Source organism: Hemitrygon akajei, chromosome 5 (genome assembly GCF_048418815.1).
Source record: "Hemitrygon akajei chromosome 5, sHemAka1.3, whole genome shotgun sequence".
Classification (NCBI taxonomy): Eukaryota; Metazoa; Chordata; class Chondrichthyes; order Myliobatiformes; family Dasyatidae; genus Hemitrygon; species Hemitrygon akajei.
The window spans coordinates 69,321,623-69,345,371 of record NC_133128.1 but is presented as its reverse complement, the minus strand read 5'-3'; the positions used below and the strand labels follow the sequence as shown (position 1 = coordinate 69,345,371).

General features: G+C 38.6%; 1 protein-coding gene across 9 annotated transcripts in view; it reads right to left on the bottom strand.

Annotated features, from left to right (window-relative positions):
- tiam1a (TIAM Rac1 associated GEF 1a) overlaps positions 1 to 23,749 on the bottom strand; it is a 313,320-nt gene that overhangs the window by 53,882 nt on the left and 235,689 nt on the right. For all 9 annotated transcript variants that reach the window (XM_073045684.1, XM_073045683.1, XM_073045686.1 and 6 more), the window contains 5 exons: positions 6,964 to 7,140; positions 5,127 to 5,195; positions 4,909 to 5,034; positions 2,736 to 2,844; positions 8 to 187 (listed from right to left, as the gene is read on the bottom strand). In XM_073045684.1, coding sequence (XP_072901785.1) covers positions 8 to 187; positions 2,736 to 2,844; positions 4,909 to 5,034; positions 5,127 to 5,195; positions 6,964 to 7,140 — 661 coding nt within the window. The remainder of the gene's footprint in view (positions 1 to 7; positions 188 to 2,735; positions 2,845 to 4,908; positions 5,035 to 5,126; positions 5,196 to 6,963; positions 7,141 to 23,749) is intronic.

The following is a 23,749-nucleotide window of genomic DNA, read 5'->3' as shown; positions in this document are numbered from 1 at the left end:
ATCTTACCTGTCAGATGGTAATGCTCCTCACTTTCTGAGTCTGTAAGAGAGATCAGCTCCTTCAAAAGAAGGGGATACTTCAGAACACGTTGAATTGGTTTGATCAGGTATGATTCCAAAGTGGATGAATGCTGCTGCTTCGGATTTTGGGCATCAAGGAAGGCCTTAAAAGCTGGGTTTATTTTGGCTAAACACAAATAAATTATGGTAAGGTACAAATAATATTGCAGTGTTGAAACTGACACATAAATATGAAACTACTGAATATGATGCTGTCAAAAACATGTTCCATATTTTGAATGAGTAATGTACATGTGATTAATAAGTGTGAATCTTAATAAAGTAAAAAAAACATAAAAATCACACTAATCCTTCTGTAAATTGCTTTGAACCTGTACACATTGATTTTTGACCCCTCTACAAATGAGGCTCTTCCTATTTGTTCTATCCAGGCACATCATTATTTAAACATCTCAAGTAAATCTTGTCTCCCTTTTAAAAGAAAGCAACCTAGTTTATAGATCTTTCCTCATAGTTGTATTTTTCAGTCTTGCATGCATTGCACTAATAAATCTCCTGTATACCGTCTCCAATACGGTTTATATTCTTTTGCCCTGTTGCACCTCTCCAAATGCATCACCTTACCCTTCTCTGGAGTAAACTTCATTTGCTTTTTGTTTGTCCAACAGTCTAGGTTATCTGGGTCTTCCTGCCCACTAAAGCTTTGTTCCTTATTGACGTATATTATAAGAATAAGGAAATGTAAACTCACTGGCAGCAGACTTTCATTCACAAAAAGAGTAATCGTTACCCTTTCCTTTCTGCCACTGTTTGTCAGGGAACTTTGAAATCCATGGAATTTTAATTTTGTTGACCAGTCTGCCAAAACATTACTAAAGTCCAGATATACTTCATCAAAAGCTCTGTCCTCACTGATTCTTGTCATGACTTTCTCAAAAAATTCAATCAAGTCAGTCATATACAACCTTCCCTTTAAAAACTCTATGCAGGCTATCCTTTGTCTTTCCAAGTGAAAGTTTATACTGTATCTTGGAATGGATTCCAATAATTTGCTCACCATCTAAGTTAAACAAGCTGGCTTGTAATTGCTTGGTTTAACAATTCCTGTCTTCAAACAACAGTACAATGTTAACAATATCCTGATCCTTTGGTACCAGTCCTGAAGCCCAAGATAATTAGAAGTTGGAATATTATCCTCCAGAATTTCATCACTCGCTTCTATAAACATCCTTACATATATTTCATCCATCCTGACTATTTATCCATTTTCAAACATTATAAACCTCTGAGTAATCTGTTATTTCATTATGTTGATATATTCAAATATTTGATAGTCCACTTTAATGAGTGGATTTGCAGAGATGAACTACACTATCAGCAGTGTCCCCTCTTTGGGGAGGGCTGGTGCAAAATATTTGTTACCCACATCACCATCACATACACTTGACCCTTCTACTTCCAAAGCTAATATTCTTCCCTTTGTTATCCTCTTCCTCTTGACATACAGGCTTTTTAAGGATTTTCATTTATTTTTCTTGATTATATGTTCATGCTGCCTCCTCCCCAACTTTATTAATTCTATACTTCCTATACATATCTGGCTTTTCTCCTGTACTGATCTCTGAATCTGACAGTAACTTCCTGTTTTACCTGACCATACCCTATGTCCCTTGCCATCAAGAAGTTTCTAGATTTTACAGTCACTCATTTTTAGTTTAGAAGGAAATGTTCACACTGACCTCTTGAACCATCCTCTAAAATCTCTCCTTTTATCTGAGTTGCCTTCAAAGATCTATTTCTAGCTCATATTTACTTTATCAATTTTCAGTCTGGTAAAACAGTCTTTACATTGAACCTTTTCTGAAGTGCAATTCCTGAATGCAATTTAGGAATTCTGTGTCCTCTGTGTTTTTTATACTGAGTATATTCCAGTTAATATTAGAGTAACATAAATCCCACGTTATTATTGTCCTAGTGCTTTTGCACTTGATAGAAATTTGCCTACGAAAACAATCTTCTGAAGTTCTCTCTCAAAACTGCAAAGAACCTTGTTTGTTCTTTAATTCAACCTATACAGCTTCATTTGATGATTGCTTGATAACATTATTCTTTCTTATAACTGTGGTCTCTTTAACCATATTGCTACACCTCAACTTTTCTTTTAGACTCCTTCTCCATCTCATTTGAAACCAATGATCAGGAACGTTAAGCTTTCAGTATCATCCCTCATCAAGCACTGTTCCTATAATAGATAAAATATTATATTCCCTTGTGGCCCTCAGTGCCCTCAACACATTTACATTTTCTTTATATTCAGATATATTACACAAGCAAACATATCTATAAGAACATTGGTCCTTGCATGCTGAGGTGCAACGCACTTGGCAGCACCAGTCCATTTCCCCCATAACTGGTGGTGCCCTTATGTATCACCTTTTCAGTCATGCTGCAATATCTTCAACAGCATCAATGCATTTCAAATTGTGCTTATCCCTTAAAACTGCTGATAGGGTTGCAACTTGCTTAATACTCAGGAGCACTTCCTAGCAAGTCGACAGTGGAGGAAAGTCACTGGGCAGTTCACCCTTGGCATTAAATTCTGGCTCAAATTTTCTGCAACTAATTTCACTTAAATATATAATGCATAAGGCTTTCACAGAAGGAATGATGTACATATAGAATCTAAACCATTGAAAAAGTTGTAGTGTTATTACCTTTAACAAGCACCTTGGGAACTTTTGTATGACTCGCACAGAATGCGCTGTATAACTTGAAACGATCAGCATAGTACAGGAATGAACCACCCAACGAGAAAAGTACTTTCTGCAAAAGAAAAAAAAAATCCTGGGTTAATACAGAGAGTTTGTCGTGTACAGTTTTATGAATCTATGAGTGGTTTTGGGCCCTCAATCTAAGATGTGCTGGCACTGGAGAGGGTTCAGTAAGGGTTAATATATGACGAGCATTTGAAGGCTCTGGGCCTGTACTCACTGAGGTTTACAAGAATGAGGAGCTTTTCACTGAAACCTATCGAATATTGAAAAGCCTAGACGGAGTGGACATGGAGAGGATATTTTCTATAGTGGGGGAGTCTAGGACCTGAAAGTACAGCCTCAGAGTACGAGGACACCCCTTTAGAACAGATATGAGGAGGAATTCCTTTATCCAGAAAGTTGTGAATCTGTGGAATCCTTGCCACAGATGACTGTGGAGGCCAAGCCAGTGGGTATATTTAAGAGGGAGGTCGAAAGGTTCTTGATTAGTAATGGTTATGAGAAAGAGAAAGAGACTGAAAGGGATTATAAATCAGCCATGATATAATGGCAGAACAGACTTGATGGTTGAATGGGCTAATTCTGCTCCTATGTCTTGTGGTCTCATGGTCTAAGATCATAGTCCAGATTGCTTCCAAGACAAAGCAAAAAGTTGAGGTGGCAGACAATTTAATAATTTAGACTTCAGAAACAAACATTTAATTTTTAATGTGTAGATGACATCAAAATGTGGTGAATAAAACAAAGAGCCAAGGATAAATCAACAATCCACAAGATATCTGAAAAAAAAACATGCACATAGGTAATCTAACCAGCAAATGAATTTCAACACAGATATTGGTGGGCATTGATACATCCTCTAAATTTGAGGAAACTTGGTGACCTTTTATTCAATATTTTCATATGCTCTGACTTATGGCCCTTCCAGTTACCTTTTTGAAGTTTTGGATTTGATCTGAAAGCTTTTCCTTGTTTTTTTCTTGCTTTCACTCTCAGTTTGAGCGGCCTAGTTCTTTTTTTTTGTTTTTTTGTGTTTTGGGTTTTTTTCCCTGTACATTTCAATTATAAAAGTTTCTTTATCTTTTTTTTCTTTTTATGGATAAGAGGAGAATCAATTATCTTTTTCTTTATTATATGCTATTAGATTAATATTATGTATGATCTTGATAATGTCTATTTTTCCTTTTATTCAAACTGTTATTGATATAGATACTTGTGATAATTCTCCTCTTGTTTATATGTATATATGTGTGAGTACTCTTTTATTTAACTAATAAAAAGATTGATAAGGAAAGATATTGGTGGGCCGTAACATCTTGGTAGAAATGTCACATATTGCTTGGTAGATAAGAATTTAAATGCTGTGGAGGTACATAGAACAGTACCACATAAGCACACGTCCTTCAGCTCTTAAAGCAATATGAAATGAGATCTCTTCTGCCTGCTCATGATCTATATTCCTCCATTACCTGCATATTCATGTGTCTATCTAAAATGCCACTATTGCATGTGTTTCTATCATTGGCAGCCCATTCCAGGTAGTACCAACCTCTGTGTAAAAAAAACCTTGTTTGGCATGTTTCCTTTAAACTTCCCCTTCTCACATTACTTGACATTTCCATCCTGGAATATGGATTCTGACTAGCTACTCTATCCATGCCTCCTATAATTTTACAAACCTCTATCAGGTCTCCCCTCAGCCTCCAATGTTCCAGAGAAATAAAGCAAAGTTTGACCACCCTGTGATGCCAGAGGGTACACCAGATCAAAACTGAACAGCAGAATGCTTTTTTTCTTTATAATAGATAATAGCGTGAGATGATAGTAGATTTTTTTAAGTCTGAAAAGGATATGATAAGATAGATGATTCAAGAGTTGCAAGGAAAAACATATAAAAGCCATAAATATAAACTGGTCATTAATACTGATAGTCTTGTAGCTTTGTCCTTCCCTATAGCTAACAAGAGAATTAGATCAATGGAGGTCTGCCTCTTTCCTTGTCCAATTATTTCTTCACACCAACTTATTACTGAATCTGAAACATAATGGAAGTAGAAGACAAGTGAAAACTGCAGTGTGCAAGAGAAATTGACTGCAATTGAAGCAATGCTACCTTGAACTGATTAACTGTTTCCAACTCTTCAAGATCGGAAACCAGTCTTACACCATCCTCCAGTGTTTTCAAGAATTCCACTTGGAACTGAACCATTTCTCTCAAGTTTCCAAAAAGCACATCAAGCTGAAACAGAAACAGCAAACAAAAATGTTTATTCAGAATAAAAACATAGATGACTGGATATTTTACTAGAATTCTTGCTTGAAAAATATTACCTCATCTTGAGTGAGAAAAACCTCTTTCTGCAATGGTTTTAAATATCTCTCCAAGAGACAATTCAGATCCTGTGAACAAAATAGGAGACATTAGACAGATGTACAAAAAATCATTTTACATTCCTATACAGTGAAAACAGAAAATTATGAGTCGACCTATTGCTACACATCACTGTACTAGATTTGACCTCTTTAAAAATGTATGCCTTGGGTTTATACAAAATGATGCCAAAATAAATGCAATTTATTTTACAAGGTTGTGAATGTAGTAATTAACAGAGCTTTGCATTATTCAAAGGAAAATCAAAATGTTTTTGTAATGAAAGCTTCTGTATTATTTCAAATTTCACTTTCAAACATGTTAGATACATTTGCTACTTATAAAATATATTGGAAATTTAGCATGCACCTGTGAAAAGAGAAACCTCATCTGTAATGTTTATCCGGAGAATAAAATATTTGCTGTTTTAAACAAAAATCACAATGTAATGCTAAATAAATGCATGTGTATAATAAATGTAGAATTGAAACATTACACACAGAACATAAAACATATGTTTTATGACATACAGTCATTTCAACTGTATAAATTACTGAGGATTACATAGAACATATAGCACAGAAACATCCATGCCAAAACTCATGTTCTATGCAGTTCTCCTCCCACTGAGTAACCCTCAATTCCCCTCTCCTTTAGCTATTCCTCTAACAGACTTGTAAGCATATCTGTAATTTTCACAAATCAATCACAATAGTAGTGACCAATTCTATCAAAACCCTTCATAATTTAAACCCCCCCTATTATGTCGCTGCTCTGCTTTCTTTTCTCAAGAGAAATTGACCTTACGAAGTTCTTATCTTGCTTTCTATTTTGATGTACAATCAACTCACTGCACTGCATAAGTTGAATTAATGCCGTTTATGAGATGGTGTTTATGCCTGAAACCAGTGATTTATTTCTATTTGCTTTGAGTAGATGAGTACTTATTGTTATTGATTTTAAATGTTAATGAATGTTTTGAAATATTCTTCTGCTGAAGTAGCTAGACATATTAAGACACAGTTCTAGCAATAGCTTTCAAATTTCAGTATCCTACCCAAGACATCACCTTCTGCCTGGTAATCTACATTCTGAGGACATAAACACTGAATTTTCCAGTTTCAGGTAATCTGGTATCCGTCTGTTACTTTGGTTTCTCCTCTGGATCTACCCCATTTCTCCTACACCCACCCAAGTCCACTCCTCCCAAAGTGCCATCGCCCTATCTCTTTCTCCTCCTCAGCTCTCCAACAACCCATCAACTACACATTCCTTCCACTGGGTCCCTTCCCTCTAATATTCCTTCCTCCCCACCCCACCTCTCTTGTTTGGTCCCAAGCTCAATCCTTCTTTTCCTATCAAATTCCTTTTTCTACGGCCTTTTGTTGCCTCCATCTATCACCTTCCAATCTCTGTCACTATTTTCACTCTTTCCTCCTGCATCTTCCTACTACCCCTCTTCATCTGGATTCACTTATCTCCACATCCTCCCCTCACCTGTTTCGAATGGCTAACTTTCAGTCCAGATGAAAAGGCTTGATTTGAAATGTTCAGGAATAGAATTATAAATATTATTCAATAACTGGAACCTATTTAACAGTCCTCACCAATATTCTCATTCCTTAAGCTGCGGATATTAATTCTAATTATACAGCCTCACTGTAATGTCAACATCCACTTTACACAATGACAGGACGGACACAATAAGCAACAAATTTACACCGAAGCCCAATGTTTGTGTCACTGACATTTTGAGAAGTTTGATTGCTGATAACTGATTTTCTCCTCTGTTCTCACCTTTACGTAGGTTTGCTCTGTTTCCACCAGTTCACAGATAACCTTGCGCAGTTTATCTGCATCAGTCAGCTGTCGAGGCAGTACCTGCTGCGGTAAAGATTCCAAAGGTTGTGACGACATGCTCAGTGGGCTTAACTCATGCAGACCATGACAAAATGCTGTTACTTGCTCAGTGCTCTACAAAAGAAAATAAGGAACAAAAGCTGACTTTTATAATATCCTTTGCTGTGAAAAAAGATTTGAATTTAAACACAGTGGCTTAGTGGCTGGGACACTCAATGAATCATGTTATCACAAACCATTTTAAATAGCCGAGAGCATATGGTGATGTTCATGGATTATATCTTGAAGCTACATTTAACTGCATTGCATGAATAATTTAAGTGATCTGAAAGCTCCTTCATACCAATATAGAGTCATAGAATAATACAACACAGAAACTGTCCCTTTAGCACAACTTTTCTATGACGACCAAAATACCCATCTCATCTTGTCTCATTTGCCCATATCCCTCAAAATCTTTACTATCCAGAAATGTACAGTACCTGTCCAACTGTCCAACATCTCTTGTGATCCTGTGCACATGAAGCTCTATACCGGTTGGTGATGACACCACTCAGAATCATCGCAACAGTACATCTACAGAAATTTGCAAAATCTGGGGAAAAAGAAACTTTCTCCAAGGTATGATAGAAACCAGCCTCCTCTCCATGAACTCTGTCTACACTTCTCACTGTCTCAGTAAAGCAGCCAATCAAAGATCCCACCCACCCCAGACATTCTCTTTTTCCTTCTCCCATCCAGTAGAAGATAAAAAAAAAGCCCAAAAGCATGTACCATAATGCTCAAGGACAACTTTTACCTCACTGTTATAAGACTATTGAATAGTTCCCTGGTGCGATCAGATCAATGATTGATCTCATAATCTACCTCATTATGGCCTTGCACCTTATTGTCTGTCTGCAGTGCACGTTCTCTGTAGCTGTTGCACTTCATTCTGCATTCTGTAATTGTTTTACCTTGTACTTCCTCAATACACTGTGTAATGAATTCGTCTGTATGAACAGTATGCAAGACACGCTTTTCACTGTACCTTGGTGCATATGACAATAATATACCAATTCCAATTTCCATTATTATAAACAGTTCATTAAAGATCAATTTATTTTGAATTCTTAAAGACACCTTGTGCAGTCTTTCAACTGAGTATTTCAATGAATTACTCATTTAAAATGAGAAAATAAATGTTTTTAGCTCTAAAATTCTGTGTGTGATTCCAAAAGTAGATCAGATTGCAGTTTCCAGGTTTCAAAGTTGGAATCAGAATCAGAACCAGGTTTATGACTGTTTATGACAAATTCTGTTGTTTTGTGACAGCAGTACAGTGCAAGGCACAAGAATACTGGTACAAAATAAAAGTGCAAAAGCCGAGGTAGTGTTCATGAAACTTTCAGAGGTCTCATGGCAAAAAGGAAGAAACTATTCTTAAAACATTGAGTGTGCATCTTCAGGCTCCTGTACCTCCTCCCCAATGGTAGTACTGCGAAGAGGGTATGTACCAGATGGTGAAGATCACTAATTATGAATGCTGTCTTCTTGAAGGACCACCTCCTGAACATGTCCTCAATGGTGTAGAGGTCTGCACCTGTGATGGAACTGACTGAGTCTACAACCCTCTGCAGCCTCTTGTGATCCTGTGTACATGAAGCTCTATACCAGCTGGTAATGACACCAGTCAGAATCATCGCAACAGTATGTCTACAGAAATTTGCAAGAACCTTTGGTGATAGATAAAATCTCCTCAAACTTCTAATGAAGCAGAATCACTTGCTTGCATTCTTTGTGATTGCATCAATATATAGGGCCCAAGATAGATCTTCTGGGATGTTGACACCCAGGAATTTGAAGCTACTCACCCTTTCCACTGCTGCCCCCTCATTGAAGACAGGCGTCTGTTCTCCTGACTTCTCCTTCCTAAAATCCACAAGCAATTCCTTGGTACTGGTGACATTGAATGCGAAGTTGCTGTTGTGACACCACTCACCAGCTGATCTATCTCACCCCTATACACATCCTCGTCACCATCTGAGCTTCTGTTAACAATGGAGTCATCAGCAAGTTCATTGATGCACTTGACGAGTGTCTAGCCACACTGTCATGAGTGTAGAGAGATAAGAACAGTGGGCTAAGCACACATTTATGAGGTGCACCTGTGTTGATAGTCAGTGAGGAGACGTTATCACCATTCTGTACTGACTGTAATCTCTCGATAAGGAAGACAAAGATTCAGTTGCAGATTTTATTGGGAGTGGGGTGGGTACAGAGGTCCGGGTTTTGAAGCTTATTGATTAGTGAGGGGATAATTGATGTTGAACTCCAAATTGTAAATGATAAACAGCAGCCTGGTGTAAGTTTTGTCATTGTCTAGGTGCTTCAAAGCCAAGTGGAAAGCAAGTGAGATTGCGCCCACTGTAGATCTGTTGTGGTCACAGGCAATTTGCATTGGGTCCAGGTTCTTGTTTAGGCAGTTATAATTCTAGCCACTGCCAACCTCTCAAAGCACTTCATCACAGTAGATGTGAGTGCTACTAGGCAACAGTCTTTGAGGCAGCTCACCCTGCACTTCTTGGGCACTGCTATGATGCTGCTCTTTTAAAGCAGGTGAAAACCTCCAACTGCATCAGTGAGAGGTTAAAGATGTCCTTGAACATTCCAGCCAGTTGGTCAGCACAGATTTTCAGGACCCTGCCAGGTATATCATTGGAGTCTAACACTTGCAAAGGTTCATCCTCTTCAAAAAATGTTCTGACATCAGCCTCTCAGACAGAGTTCACATGGTCACCACATGCTGTTAAGTTTATATCGATTTATTTTGCATCTTGCTTTGGCATGCTGTTTTGTTTCATGCCTAAAAGCTGTATGTGAGATTTAAATTATTAGGATATGCCACATAAATTCCATTTATTAACCTTAGCATAGCTCTACAGGGAATTCAAGTTTAAAACTAGCTATTATACATAGATCCATGAATTCTTAAAAATAAGGTATCAACAGATGGTTTAACAAAATAAAACTCCTGCTAAGGGACAGTGTAGGAAAGGGAAGTAATTTACATTGAAACTACTCTGTTTCTTTTCTTTCTTTTTGTATAATTATCAAACCCAAACAAGCTCCTACACACACTTGAAAAGTCACTGTAAGTACATTTATAGCCTGCACATTTGGATGGTTTTATAATTGCATTTATTTGTTTTTCTGTCAATGATTATACAGGACTGATTTACATGAAACATTTGGCTCATCAAGGCTTCAGTGAGGAGAGGCATAAGCCAAAGGTAAATGTGTTTTTCTTTCTTTCTATCTATCTATCTATTTAGAAGAGTGGGGATGCCAGGCAGGATGGTGGAATGCTCTTCTTGTGGGATGTGGGAAGGCAGGAGGACCGTCACTATCCCTGACGACTACACATGCAAGAAGTGCATCCAACTGCAGCTTCTAACAGACTGTGTAATGGAGTTGGAGGTGAAACTGGAATAACTGCAGATCATTCAGAAGCTGAAGGATTGAGAGAGAGGATGGGAAAGGGAAAGGGAATAGGCAGCCAACACAGAGTACCCCTGTAGCCATTCCCCTCAACAACAGGTACACTGTTTTGGATACTGTTGGTGGAGGGGGTGGGGGGAAAGACCTAGCAAAGGAAAGTCATAGCTGTCAAGTCTCTGGCACTGAATCTGGCCCTGTGGCTCAGAAGGGAAAGGAGGTAGAAGAAGAGAGCTGTAGTGATAGGGGATTCATTGGTTAGGAGAAAAAAAAGGAAGTTCTGCGGACAAGAACAAAATTCCAGATAATATGATGCTTCCAGGGTGACAGGGTCAGGGATATCTCCGATCAAGTGCACAGCATTCTTTAAGTGGGAGGGTGAGCAGCAAGAGGCTGTAGTCCATGCCAGTAGTAATGACATAGGTAGGAGGGATGGCAAGGTCCTTCAAAGTGAGTTCAGGGTGTTAGGTGCCAAGTTAAAGGACAGGATCTCCAGCGTTGTGATCTCAGGATATACTGAGTTGTGTATAATTCAATACAAGGAGTATTGTAGGGTATGGCTGAGCATGTAGAATTATGATACTGAAGCCATTTGTGAGATTTGGAGGGACAAGACCGGCAGCTCAGTGTTCTGGGATCCGTTGTTTTAGACATGATAGAATGGGAGGGATTAAAGGAGGAGGGGTGGCATTACTAGGCAGGGAAAATGGCATGACACTGCTCAGAGAGGACAGATTGGAAAGCTTGTCTAGTGAGGCTTTATGGGTAGAACTGAAGAATAATAAAGGGATGACCTCACTAATGAGATTATATTATAGACTAACAGTTCATAGGATTTAGAGGAGCAAAGTTGTAGAGAAATTGTAGACCATTGTAAGAAACATAAGGTTGTGGTAGTACGAAGGTGATTTTAACTTTCCACATATGGACTGGGATGCGCATACTATAAAAGAGCTGGATGGGAAAGAGATTGTCAAATATGTTCAAGACAGTTTCCTTAATCAGTACATGGAAGTCCCAACTAGGGACCATGCAATACTAGATCTCCAGTTCAGGAATGAGACAGGGCAGTTGACAGAAGTTTATGTAAGGAAACACTTTGCATTTAGTGATCATAATGCCATTAATTTCAAGGTGTACTTCTGGACAATGATAGGCCTGGTTCTAGGGTTAACATTCTAAATTGGAGGCAGGCCAATTTTAATAGTATCAGAAAGGATCAGGCAAGTGTGGATTGGGACAGGTTTTTTTCTGGCAAATCTGTACTTGGTAAATGGGAGGCCTTCAAAACTGAAAATTTGAGAGCTGAGTTTGAATGTTACTGTCAGAATAAAAAGACAAGGATAACAGGTTTAGGGAACTTGGTTTTTGAGAGATATTGAGGCTCTTGTTAGGAAAAAGGAGGTGCATAGCAGGTATAAGCAGATAGGAACAAATGAGATACTTCAGAAGTATAAGAAATGCAAGAGAACACTTAAGAAGGAAATCAGGAGAGCTATAAGAAACCATGAGGTTGCTCTAGCAGACAAGCTGAAGGAGAATCCTAAGGGCTTCTGCAGATATATTAAAAGCAAAACCAAAGTTCAAAGTACATTTACTATTAAACTATGTATCCCACATACAGCCTTAAGATTCATCTCCTCACAGGCAGCCACAAACCAACGAAACCAAATAGAACCGATTAGACCATCAAACACCAAATGTGCAGAAAAAAAACAAAGCGTGCAAACAATGAAAGTAAGTAAATAACATTCAGAACTGAAGTCCACAGTCACAAAACCAGTCTTCACCGCAGCTGATTCAGGAGCCCATTAGTTGCAGACACAGCCTCCGTTCAGCACAGACTGAAGCAGTGAACTGAACTGGCCTGTCCCTCACTTTCAGCCCCCAGCACCCTTACCATTTCAATCTGGCTCTCAGACCTGGGTCTGGGCCCCACTGCCTCGGTTCGGCCCATACTCGACCTTTGGAATTCAGCCCTATGCTTAAATTGGTCAGTTCTCAGATCTTCCCTTGCTCTCAGGCGCTGCCTCCACTTGCCTCGCCTCAGTTCTGCCACATCAAATCATCTCCAAGTCTGTTCCAGCAATGGCCAAACATTGGCTCATTCCCTGCTCTCAGAGCCCGCCCCCACCGCCTCAATTTGGCCCATACACGACATGACACAACCATCCTGCACCGCAAAAATGCCATGTCGTACAGGCAGTTCAAAGGCTCAACTCCAAAATGGAAGTTACAAGCTATTGATTGCAATAATCGTATCTGAGAAAAAGTGCAATTAATACAGAAATTTACAGTTGTGTTCATTGTTACTGTGCTTCACCAGTGCAACTTTAAACCAGAAGCATAGCAAGGGACAGAATGGTCTTCTGGACGATCAGAGTGGAACTTACATGTGGAGCCAAAAGAGATTGGGGAGATCTTAGATATTTTTTGCATCTATACTTACACGGGAGATGAACACAGAGTCTATAGATGTGAGGCAATGCAACAAGGAGGTCATAGATCCTATATAGATTACAGATGATGAGGTGTTTGCTGTCTTGAGGCAAATTAAGGTGGATAAATCCCCAAGGCCTGACAAGATGTTCCCTCAGTCCTTGTGGGAGGCAAGTGCAGAAATTGCATGGCCTGAGCAGAGATATTTAAAACATCCTTAGACATGGGTGAGGTGCTAGCGAATTGGAGGATAGCAAACGTTGTCCTGTTGTGTAAGAAAAGCTCTAAGAATAAGCCAGGAAATTATAATAGACTGGTGAGCCTGACATCAGCAGTGGGAAAGTTATCAGAAGGTATTCTAAGGGATTGGATATTTAAGTATTTGAATAGACAGGGACTGATTAGGGATAGTCAACATGGCTTTGTGCATAGTAAATCATGTCCAAGCAATTTTACGGAGTTTTCCAAGGAAGTTACCAAGAAAGTTGATGAAGACACGACAGTGGATGCTTTCTACATGAACTTTAGCAAGGCCTTTGATAAGGTCCCACATTGGAGGTTGGTCAAGAAGGTTCAGTCGCTCAGCATTCAAGATGAGGTAGTAAATTGGATTACATTGGCTTAGTGGAAGACGCCAGAGAGTGGTAGTAGATGGTTGCCTATCTGACTGGAGGCCTGTGACTAGTGGAGTGTCTCAGGGATTGATGCTGGGTTTGTTATTGTTTGCCATCTAATATCAAAGATCTTGATGATAGCGTGATAAACTGGATCAGCAAATTTGCAGATAACATCAAGGTTGTGGGTGTAGTGAACAGCAAGGAAAATGATCAAAGCTTCCAGTGGGATCTGGACCAGCTGGAAAAATGGGGTGAAAAATCAAGATGGAATTTAATGCAGATAAGTGTGAAGTGTTGCACTTTGGTAGGGCCAACCAGAGTAGGACTTACACAATGTGTGATAGGGCACTGGGGAGTGTGGTAGAACAGAGGGATCTCCTAATATAGATTAATATTTCTTTGAAAGTGACATCACAGGTAGATAGGGTCATACATTGGCCTTCATAAATCAATGTACTTACAGGAATTGGGATGTTATGTTGAAGTTGTATAAGACATTGTTGCGGCCTAATTTAGAGTATTGTGTCCAGTTCTAGTCACCTACCTCCAAGAAAGATGTAAATAAGATTGAAGGAGTGTAGAGAAAATTTACAAAGATGTTGCCAGGACTTGAGGACTTCAGTTATTGGGACTTTACTCCCTAAAACATAGAACATTGAGGGGAGATTTGATAGATGTGTACAAAATTATGAGGGTATAGATAGGGTAAATGTAAGCAGGCCCTTTCCACTGAGGTTGGGTGAGACTACAACTAGTGGCCATGGATGAAGGGTGAAAAGTGAAATGTTTAAGGGGAATATAAGGGGGAACTTCTTCATTCAGAGGTAAGTGACAGTGTGGAGTGAGCTGCCAGCACAAGTGGCGAATGCAGGGTCCATTTCAGCATTTAAGAAAAACTTGGATAGGTACATTGATGGGAAGGGTATGTAGGACTATGGTCCAAGTGCTGGTTGGCACAGACTAGATGGGCTGAAGGGCCTGCTTCTGCGCTGTAGTGTTGTGCGACTCTATGATTCTACTTAGCATAATATCCGCATATTTAAATTATACTGTGAAATACAAACAGAAGAATGGTTGACTTTTGTTTCTGATTCTTCTGTTGCTATTTTAATGGAAGCATTAACTACTTTACTTTAAATGAGTTAGTTTTACCACTTAAGTAGCAGGGGATGTTTCAGAATCCTCTAGTCCAATTCCCAATGAAATTCAGTAATCAAGTTAGTTTAAAATTATTGGTATTAACTTAACAAAGACTTGCCAAGCATTATTAGCCCCCACATTTCCAATTAGAAGCCTTGATGAACTTTGAAGTGTAATGAACATTAGCACTGCTGGGGTCATGTTACATAACCAATCTTCTTTAAGGACCTCCAAAAGTTTTCGAAATTTATTTTGTTTCATTTGTAACACAATTTTAGTTGTATTCCCATTAATCAGAAACAATCTTAATATCTGGAAAATTAAATGCAACAAAAATGTCTGCTTGTCTCGTTGATTTTAACTTATCAACACAACTAAGCCTTTGTTGTGTGATCTGAATGAGTGGAAAAACCGTCAGATGCCTCTGACCTAACAATGGGAGACAAGGTGGATTTAGGAGGCAGTAGAGGAAGGGGAGAAATTAATGGCAGCAAAGGAAAAAATTAGGAATCTGAGTAACAATCATAGGCATACAACTGAATTGTAAAATCTAAACTAGTAAGTTTCCAATGGAATACTTTCCAATTCCCGGCTTGCTAAAGGTCTGTTTGTCGCCAGCAATTATTGATATGTTATGTGGAAAATATTGAAAAAGGAAGAACCAGAAGTATAATGAGAGAAAAAAACAATGTGCTTTAGAACAGAGGCAAGCCTAGGAAATTTGCAGTAACAAGATTAAGAGTGACAATAAAATGGATTTACCACAGGGAAGATTAAAGCCCCATATTATCAACATGAAAGAACAACTAAGAAATTACTGGTTTTTCGTTAAAAGGGTGGAGGTAATGAAAGTAATTACAGTGATTACATTATCAAATATTGGAGTGACAACTATTCCAAATGAGTCAAATGATTGGGTTTAAAACCTCCAGCCAATGTTTACTATATCCTATCCAAACTGAAGAAATTTTAAGCTCCTTCAACTTGAAGTGACTCAAAAACTGGTGGACAATAACTTATAATAAGCATAATTAGGTTGTTAGGTTGTTCCAGTAAATGTTCCAATGAATTATTTCATTTGGGTTTGTTTAAATAAATTAGCCTTCAACATTTTTAATTACCCTTAAAAATTTAAATCATGAGTCATTAGTCAGGTCAGGACAAAGATGCTTTGAAAGCATAAATCAAGCCATCTCTCACACAGTGACTTATATCCTCTCATCCTCACATTAACACAATGCTACAAACTCCTCAAAATGTAGAGGAACAATTTGCTGCAATTTTTTAATACTTTAAATTAATCAATATTTCATTTGACATCCCTAAAAATATTAGAAGTATAAGGTCCCTCAGATCAGAAGTAATTCAATTACTGTAATATTAACCTGCTAGATCAAACAATTTTAAGATTATACCCCCTAAGCACATTGTGTTTATTTCTTCAGTTGATTTTGTATATTTCGCCAGTACTGAATCAGAGACAAATGATCCTTGAAAATATCACCTTTACTCATACCTTGCGGTATACTTCATTTCAGTCCTGGGATAATGTAGCTTTATTGATGTTCCCATCTTTTATATATGATTGAAAATCTAACCCCACATTCTTTCAACTGCTGTAGTGATTCAGCATGTTGTCAAAGACCCACTAAAACTATTTCAAGTAAAGCAAGGAAATCCTGGTATTTTAGCGAATATCTCTCTTCAACTTTTGCAAAAGATAATTGTTCAGTTATCTCAATTTATCTTGAGAGTTAATGTTATGCATTGACCGTCTACCATGTACATAATAGTGTACTTCAAAATTCAATGCAATGCTTTCAACCATTTCTGATAAGCATAAAGTAATTTGAAAAAAATCATCAAGAGATGATGGTGATGTGATTTCTTTAAAATCTCATGAAATGGCTGCAAAAACTGAATATTTAGCTTTGGATGGTGGGGGTGGGGGGGTAGAGAAAGTACTGTCGTACTTGATGACCTGATTATTGCTGCATTCATTTTCTGTTCCATTCGCGTACCGATGTTTGGGATTTTATATAGAGAAAGATGAAGACAGTGCTGAGCCACAGAGTTCACTTATAAGTACCTCATAAATATAAGCTTTTCTTCCTTTCTCCACCCATTCATTAGAAGTGCGAGGAATAGGAATGGGACAATGGGCACTTCAGGTCTAATCTGCTGTTCAATTGAATCATGTCTGATTTGCATTTTAACTCCCTTTAAGCCTTGGTCTTCTTCTGAGCCATGGTATAATGTACTTTATTAAAAAGGCAATTAGACTTTCTGACCTTAAAGCAATAGATCAGTTTAATAAACCACCATCTTATTAGCAAACTATATTGGTGTCATTTTATCAAAGTAGTTCAACACTGACAATTTATTAATATAACATCAGTGCATCCAAATACGTTTCTTCAGATTCCATAGGTCATCAGGATATTAAATAAAGTTGAAGTGTTCAGTGCTCTCGATGTACATCTCAAAACTTCAGTCTGAAAGTGAAAGACACATTCCAATCTGCAAAGTTACTCAACAAAATAATTCAATTTTCAATTACCTTGTTTATTCAACAATTATCATATCTATTTTTATTAGGGCACCATGCCTTAGCACAAGTACCTGGTATAACACTCCAGTCCAAGAAAGCAATATTCATTGCAACCAAACCCATAGGTGATCTGTCGTTTATGAAAGTAAATTTAAACCATGTATCACACAATGAAAGAAATGAAAAAGAGAACAATTATTTCCATTCTCTGGGCATACCTGCACTTGCTTCAAGACATTTCTCAGTTACTGCTGTCTTTTAGAAACGACAATCACTACTATTTCTCATCAACCTACTATCGCTCAGTAACATAATCCCTTCCTCAATTCCTTTACATTTCATCTTGAAATCAAACCCCTTTGGCCAAACTCACCTGCCCAATATTTTCAACTATTTGAGGAATGCTACCCGAAACATCAACTCTATAGGTATCGTTTCACCGTCTCAGCATCTTCAGCATTTTCTGATTTCTCCTCGCCCCACCATGGATGTTGATAAATGCTGCTCAACCCACTGAGTTCCTTTAGCAGATTGTTTGTTCCTTCAATTTCCAGTATTACCAGCATTTTCTATTTTCATCTCATAGTTTCATTTAAGTTTAAAAGATCTGTCAATCTACACTTTCATAACTAGCTAGGGAGTATGCCCATCTGGATAATTCTTTCACAAGAAGTATGTTAGCAATGGCCCTAAAGCTGTACTTTAAAACAACTACATTTCAATGGTGAAGCCAAAAACAAATTATCTATGAACAATACCACTTAAGATGAATATTTCATATAAAAATATGGACTAAAATGCTGTTAGTTCATTCCCACATAACAATTACATAAATAAATAAGCCTTTGCTCTCTGGCACTTGTCATACATTTGAACTGTATTTCTGTGAAATTCATGGGCTAAAAAATTGAATGTTATGGCTTTAACACTGCCATGAGGTACTGACAGAAATGAGCTAATCCAGAAAGCGTACAATCATAACTTCACACTAACCTATTTTATATAGGACTACAATTAGTTGAAAGTTTGATTCTTGCTATTTGGAAATATAACATAAAACATCTCAACTGCCTCTTCATTTTGAGAGCATCAGAAAAGATATCATTGAAAGAAACTGCTTCTTTAAAATCATTATACTTGTTAACTTATTGAAGCAAATTCTATTAAATGTTAACAAAATGTTTTCTTTAGGAAAAAAAGGAAATTTCACTTACTCCCACACACAAATAAAATCACTTTTATTTTTAAAAGAGGTGATACAAGGACTGAAAATATTTTAACATATGCACAATGTCTCTGGGTGGGTACCACCAAAAATAACCACTCAACATAATCAGACTGGATCAAAAATCAGTAAAATCCTTAGAAACACTGAAGAGGAAATCTTTTTTAGTTCTGTATTCATGGCCAGAATCAACTCCTGCCTAAGCGAGGATCAGAACCCACTGCAATTTTCCAATTACCACAATTGGTCTACAGCAGATGCAATCTAGTTGGCTCTCCACTTGGTCTTAGATCACCTAGACAATAGCAATACCTACTGTATATCAGGCTGCTGTTTATTGGTTACAGCTCAGCATTCAACACCATTGTGTCCTCAGTACTAATCAAAAAGCTCCAAAACCTAGGCCTCTGTACCTCCCTTTGCAAATGGATCCTTGATTTAATAATTGGGAGATGACAGTCATTGCAGATTGGAAGTAACATCTCCTCTTCACTGACAATCAACACTGGCGCATCTCAAGGGTGTGTTCTTAGCCCACTGTGTGGCTAGGCACAATGTCAAATACCAGTTATAAATTTGCCAATGACACAACTATGTTGGCAGAAATTCATATGATAATGATGAGGCATACAGGGGTGAGATAGATCAGCTGATTGAGAGGTGTCATAACAACAACCTTGCACTCAACATCAGTAAAACCAAGGAATTAATTGTGCACTTCAGGAAGGGGAAGTCGAGGGAACACACACCAGTCCTCATCGAGGAATCAGCAGTGGAAAGGTGAGCAGTTTCAAGTTCTTGGTGTCAGCACCTCTGAAAATCTATCCTGGGCCCAACATATTGAAGCATTTACAAAGAAGGTACAACTGAAGTTACAATCCATTAGGAGCTTGAGGGGACTTGGTATGTCACCAAAAACTCTTGCAAATTTCTACAGATATACTGTGGAGAACATTCTAACTGATTGCATCACTGTCTGGTACAGAGAGGCCACTGCACGGGATCAATAAAAGCTAATCACCCTGGTCATGCCCTTTTCTCATTGCTACCATCAAGAAGGAGGTACAGGAGCTTGAGAACATATATGCAATATTTCAAGTACATCTTCCCCCCACCCCACTGCCATCAGAATTCTGAACTGACAATGATCTCCATGTATATAACCTTGCTATTTTTTCTTTTTGTTTGCTCTCTTATTTCACTACTTATTTAATTTTATATATATATATATATATATATATGTATACATACACACACACATATACATACATACACACATACACACGTTATATATATATATGTATAACACATGTAGAAAATTAAACTGATCTCCTTTTGGACTTGGGCTGAACTATAGAGGATAGGGAGGAGGTCTGGCCCCCGCACACATAGCATGCAGACTCATCAGTATGTGGACACACCCTGGTGCTCATGAACCAGATCCCCAGCTATGGGCAAATCCCCAGCCTGAGTAAACCCAGGCAGCGAATCCGGAGTGGAGCCCCTAAGGCAGCTGGATGTCATTGAACATCCTTCCAGCAGCACCAGCAGCCAAGCTGGTGCCAAACGTATTGCTTCATAAGCTTTCCTTTGGACTACACTGGTGAGGCTGGGAGGACGATCTAAATGACTGGGCATCTCAGGATCTACATACCTTCCACCCAGCTTGTGATGATGATCATCAACACTCATTGTCCCTCGAGACAGATGGATGCCAACCATATATGTATTTTTATTATCATAATTTATAAAGTTTTTATTATTATGTATTGCAATGTACTGACGTCAAAACACATGCTTGTGATACTAAACCCTGTTCTGATTCTTACCTAGAGCACAATTGCAAACGTTGTGACTTATTTATGTATAATACCATGCTTAAGCCATTGAGGACAACAGCATTAGAAAATTAATCACATCAACATCAAAAAGATAAGATTACAGTGTTCACTCATATTTTTTCATTGCTTTTTACGTTAATTCCATTTAGACTGGAGCAGTTTCCATTTCAATAGAATACATATAAAACAGAAGCAAGACTAGGTTATATGACTCTGCCATTTGTGTCAGTTAGGGCTGAATGTCAAAATCACTTTACTCCCTTTTTCTCACATCTCAATTTATTCAAAAATCCACTCAATGTAATTGGTAAACTGGTTTATTATTGTCACATGTACCAAGCTAGAGTGAAAAACGTAAATTGATAATGGTACATATAGCTCAAGCTATTACAGTGCACTGAGATAATCCAAGATAAAACAACAACAGAGGGCAGAATAGCGTATTACAGTTACAGAGAAAGGGCAGGTAGGAAGTAAGGTGCAGGGACATAACAAGTTAGATTGTGAGGTCAAGAGACCATCTCATCCTACTGGGGAGCCATTCAGTAGTCTTATAACAATGGAGCAGAAGCTGTACTTGAGCCTAGTGGTGAGTGTTTTCAGGCTTTTGTACCTACTGCCTGATGGAAGGAAGAGAAGGGAGAATGTCAGGGGTGGGTGGTGTCTTTGATTGTGCTGGCTGTTATTACTGAGGGAGTGAGAAGTTTAAATATAGTCAATGGTTGGATGATGGCTTCAGTAATATGCTGAGCTATGTCCACAACTGTCTGCATTTCCTTGTGGTCATTGGCAAGGCAGTTGTCATACTGTGCCATGATAAGATGCTTTCTAAGGTGCATCGATAAAATTTGGTGAAGGTTGAAAGTCACATGCCAAATTTCTTGAGCCTCCTAAGGAAGTAGAAGCACTTGTAAGCTGTCTTAAGAATAGGATATTGGTGATTTTGCTCCTAGGAACTTGAAGCTGTCAATGCTCTTGATCTCAGAACCAATGATGTCAACAGAAGTACGTGCACCATCACCCTTCCTGAAGATAATGAGCAACTCTTCTGTTTCACTGAAAATGATGGAAAGATTGTTGTCATGACACCATTTCACAAGACTCTCCACTCCTTCCTGTACTCTGACTCATCATTATTCAAGATACAGCTCACTACAATGGTACCATCTGCAAACTTGTAGATAGATTTAGAGCACAATCTGGCTACATTCTCAACATTTGAGCACTTCAGGTTCTCTGAAGGAAAAAAATGCCAAAGATTTCAAACCCTCTATGTAAAGAAATCTTCAAACAAATGACCGAGCCTATACCCTATTTGTTGGCTCTCCAGCTAGTGAAAATAGCCTCTTGGCATCTACTTGTGGCAATCCTTCACAGAGTTTTGTCTCAGTGAGATTATCTTTCTTCTAACCTTCATAAAACACAGAAAAAAATTGCCTTAGTCCTTCTTCAGAAGGCAACACTATTATCCCAGAGAATCTACAATGCACTGATTCCAAAGAAAAGATATACTTCCTCTCTTGGAACATGGAGACCGAAATAAGTACTCAAAGGGTAAGGTTTACCAAGACCTTGCATTAAGCTGGCAAGACTTGACTTTTTAGACATAGAGTATTTTCTAAATGGTGAGCGAATTCAGAGGTGCAAAGAGACTTGGGAACACTTGTACAGGATTCCCTTAAGGTTAATTTTCAGGCTGAGTTGGTAGTAGGGAAGGCAAATGCAATGTTAGCATTCATTTTGAAGGAACTAGAGCATAAAGGCAAGGTGTACTTCTGAGGCTTTGTAAGGCGTTGGTCAGACAGTATCTGGAGAATTGGGAGCAGTATTGGGCCCCAAATCTACAGAAGGATGTGCTGACTTTGGAGAGGGTCCAGGGTAGATTTACAAGAATGACCCCAATAACGAAAGGATTCATGCATGATTATCAATGGAATCTCATTGAAACCTACCAAATATCGAAAGGTCTGGATAGAGTGGACATGGAAAGAATGTTTTCAATGGTGTGAGAGTCTAGGACCAGATTGCAGAGTCTCAGAATAGAAGGCCATCCCTTTACAACAGTGATGAGGAGGAATGGCTGGAGAGAAAGAAGTGGTTACCCGAGACTGCTGAATTCAATTCAGAGTGCCAGTGACTGCAAAATGCCAATACAAAGGATGTGCTATTTTCTGAGCTGACAAAAAACATCATTGGAGCAACGTGGGAGTTTGTTTGACAGAGTAGTCAGCGCGGATGTGGAACTGAAAAATATGTGGTTCAGGATCATCTTTGCAAACTGAGCGGAGGTGTACTGCAAAGTCATTACACAATCTGTGTTTACTTTCTGCACTGTAGAGTCATAGAGTCACAGAGCAATAAAGCATGGGCACAGGCCCTTCAGTCCAAGTTCATGCTGTTTGGTGTCCACCCAGCCAGTCCCAATTTCCAGTGCTTGGTCCATATCTAAGTCCTGTCCCTCTCTGCACCTATCCAAATGCTTCTTAAATGATACTATTGCACCTGCCTTAACCACTTCCTTTGGCATCTCATTCCATAGACACACTACCCTCTGTGTGGAAAAAAATGCCCCTCTGGTCCCTTTTAAATCTTTCCCCTCTCATCCTAAAGATATGCTCCTCAGTTTTAGACTCCCCTGCCCTGGGAAAAGACTGCCACCATCCACTTCATCAATGTCTCTCATAATTTTAAACATTTCATTCCCCTCATTCCCCTATGCTCCAAGAAATAAAAACTTCACCAGGCCAATGTCTCCCAATAACTCAGGCCTTCTGGTCCTGGCAATATCCTCATAAATCTTTTCTGCATTCTTTCAAGTCTAAACACGTCTTCCCTATAACTGGGTGGTCATAACTGTACACAGTTCTCCAAGTTCAGCCTCAACAATAACTTTTACAAATGGAACACAATGCACCAACTCCTATACTCAATATCCTGACTGATGAAAGCCAAAATGCTAAACACTGTTTTTACCAGCCTGTCTACCTGTGATGCCTTATACTCCTAGGTCTCTTTGTTTCATCTCACTCCCTAATACACTACATATTCACAGTACAAGTCCTTTGTTTATTTTACTTTCCAAAATGCATCTCCTCACCAAGAAATATCCAATTTTCTGCTTCCTACCTCCAAATCATTTTGAATTGACCTAACTAGCTCCATCTGTATTCCATGGGACATAACACCCTGGGACCTTGTCAAAGGCCTTGTTAATGTTCAAATCTACCGCCATACCCTCATCTACCAATAAGACCATAGGACATAGGAGCAGAATCAGGCCAGTTAGCCCATCGAGTCTGCTCTGCCATTCCATTCGTGGCTGATCCCGGATCCCACTAAACCCCATACACCTGCCTTCTCACCGTATCTTTTGATGCTCTGACCGATCAGGAAACGATAAACTTCCGCCTTAAATATACGCACAGACTTGGCC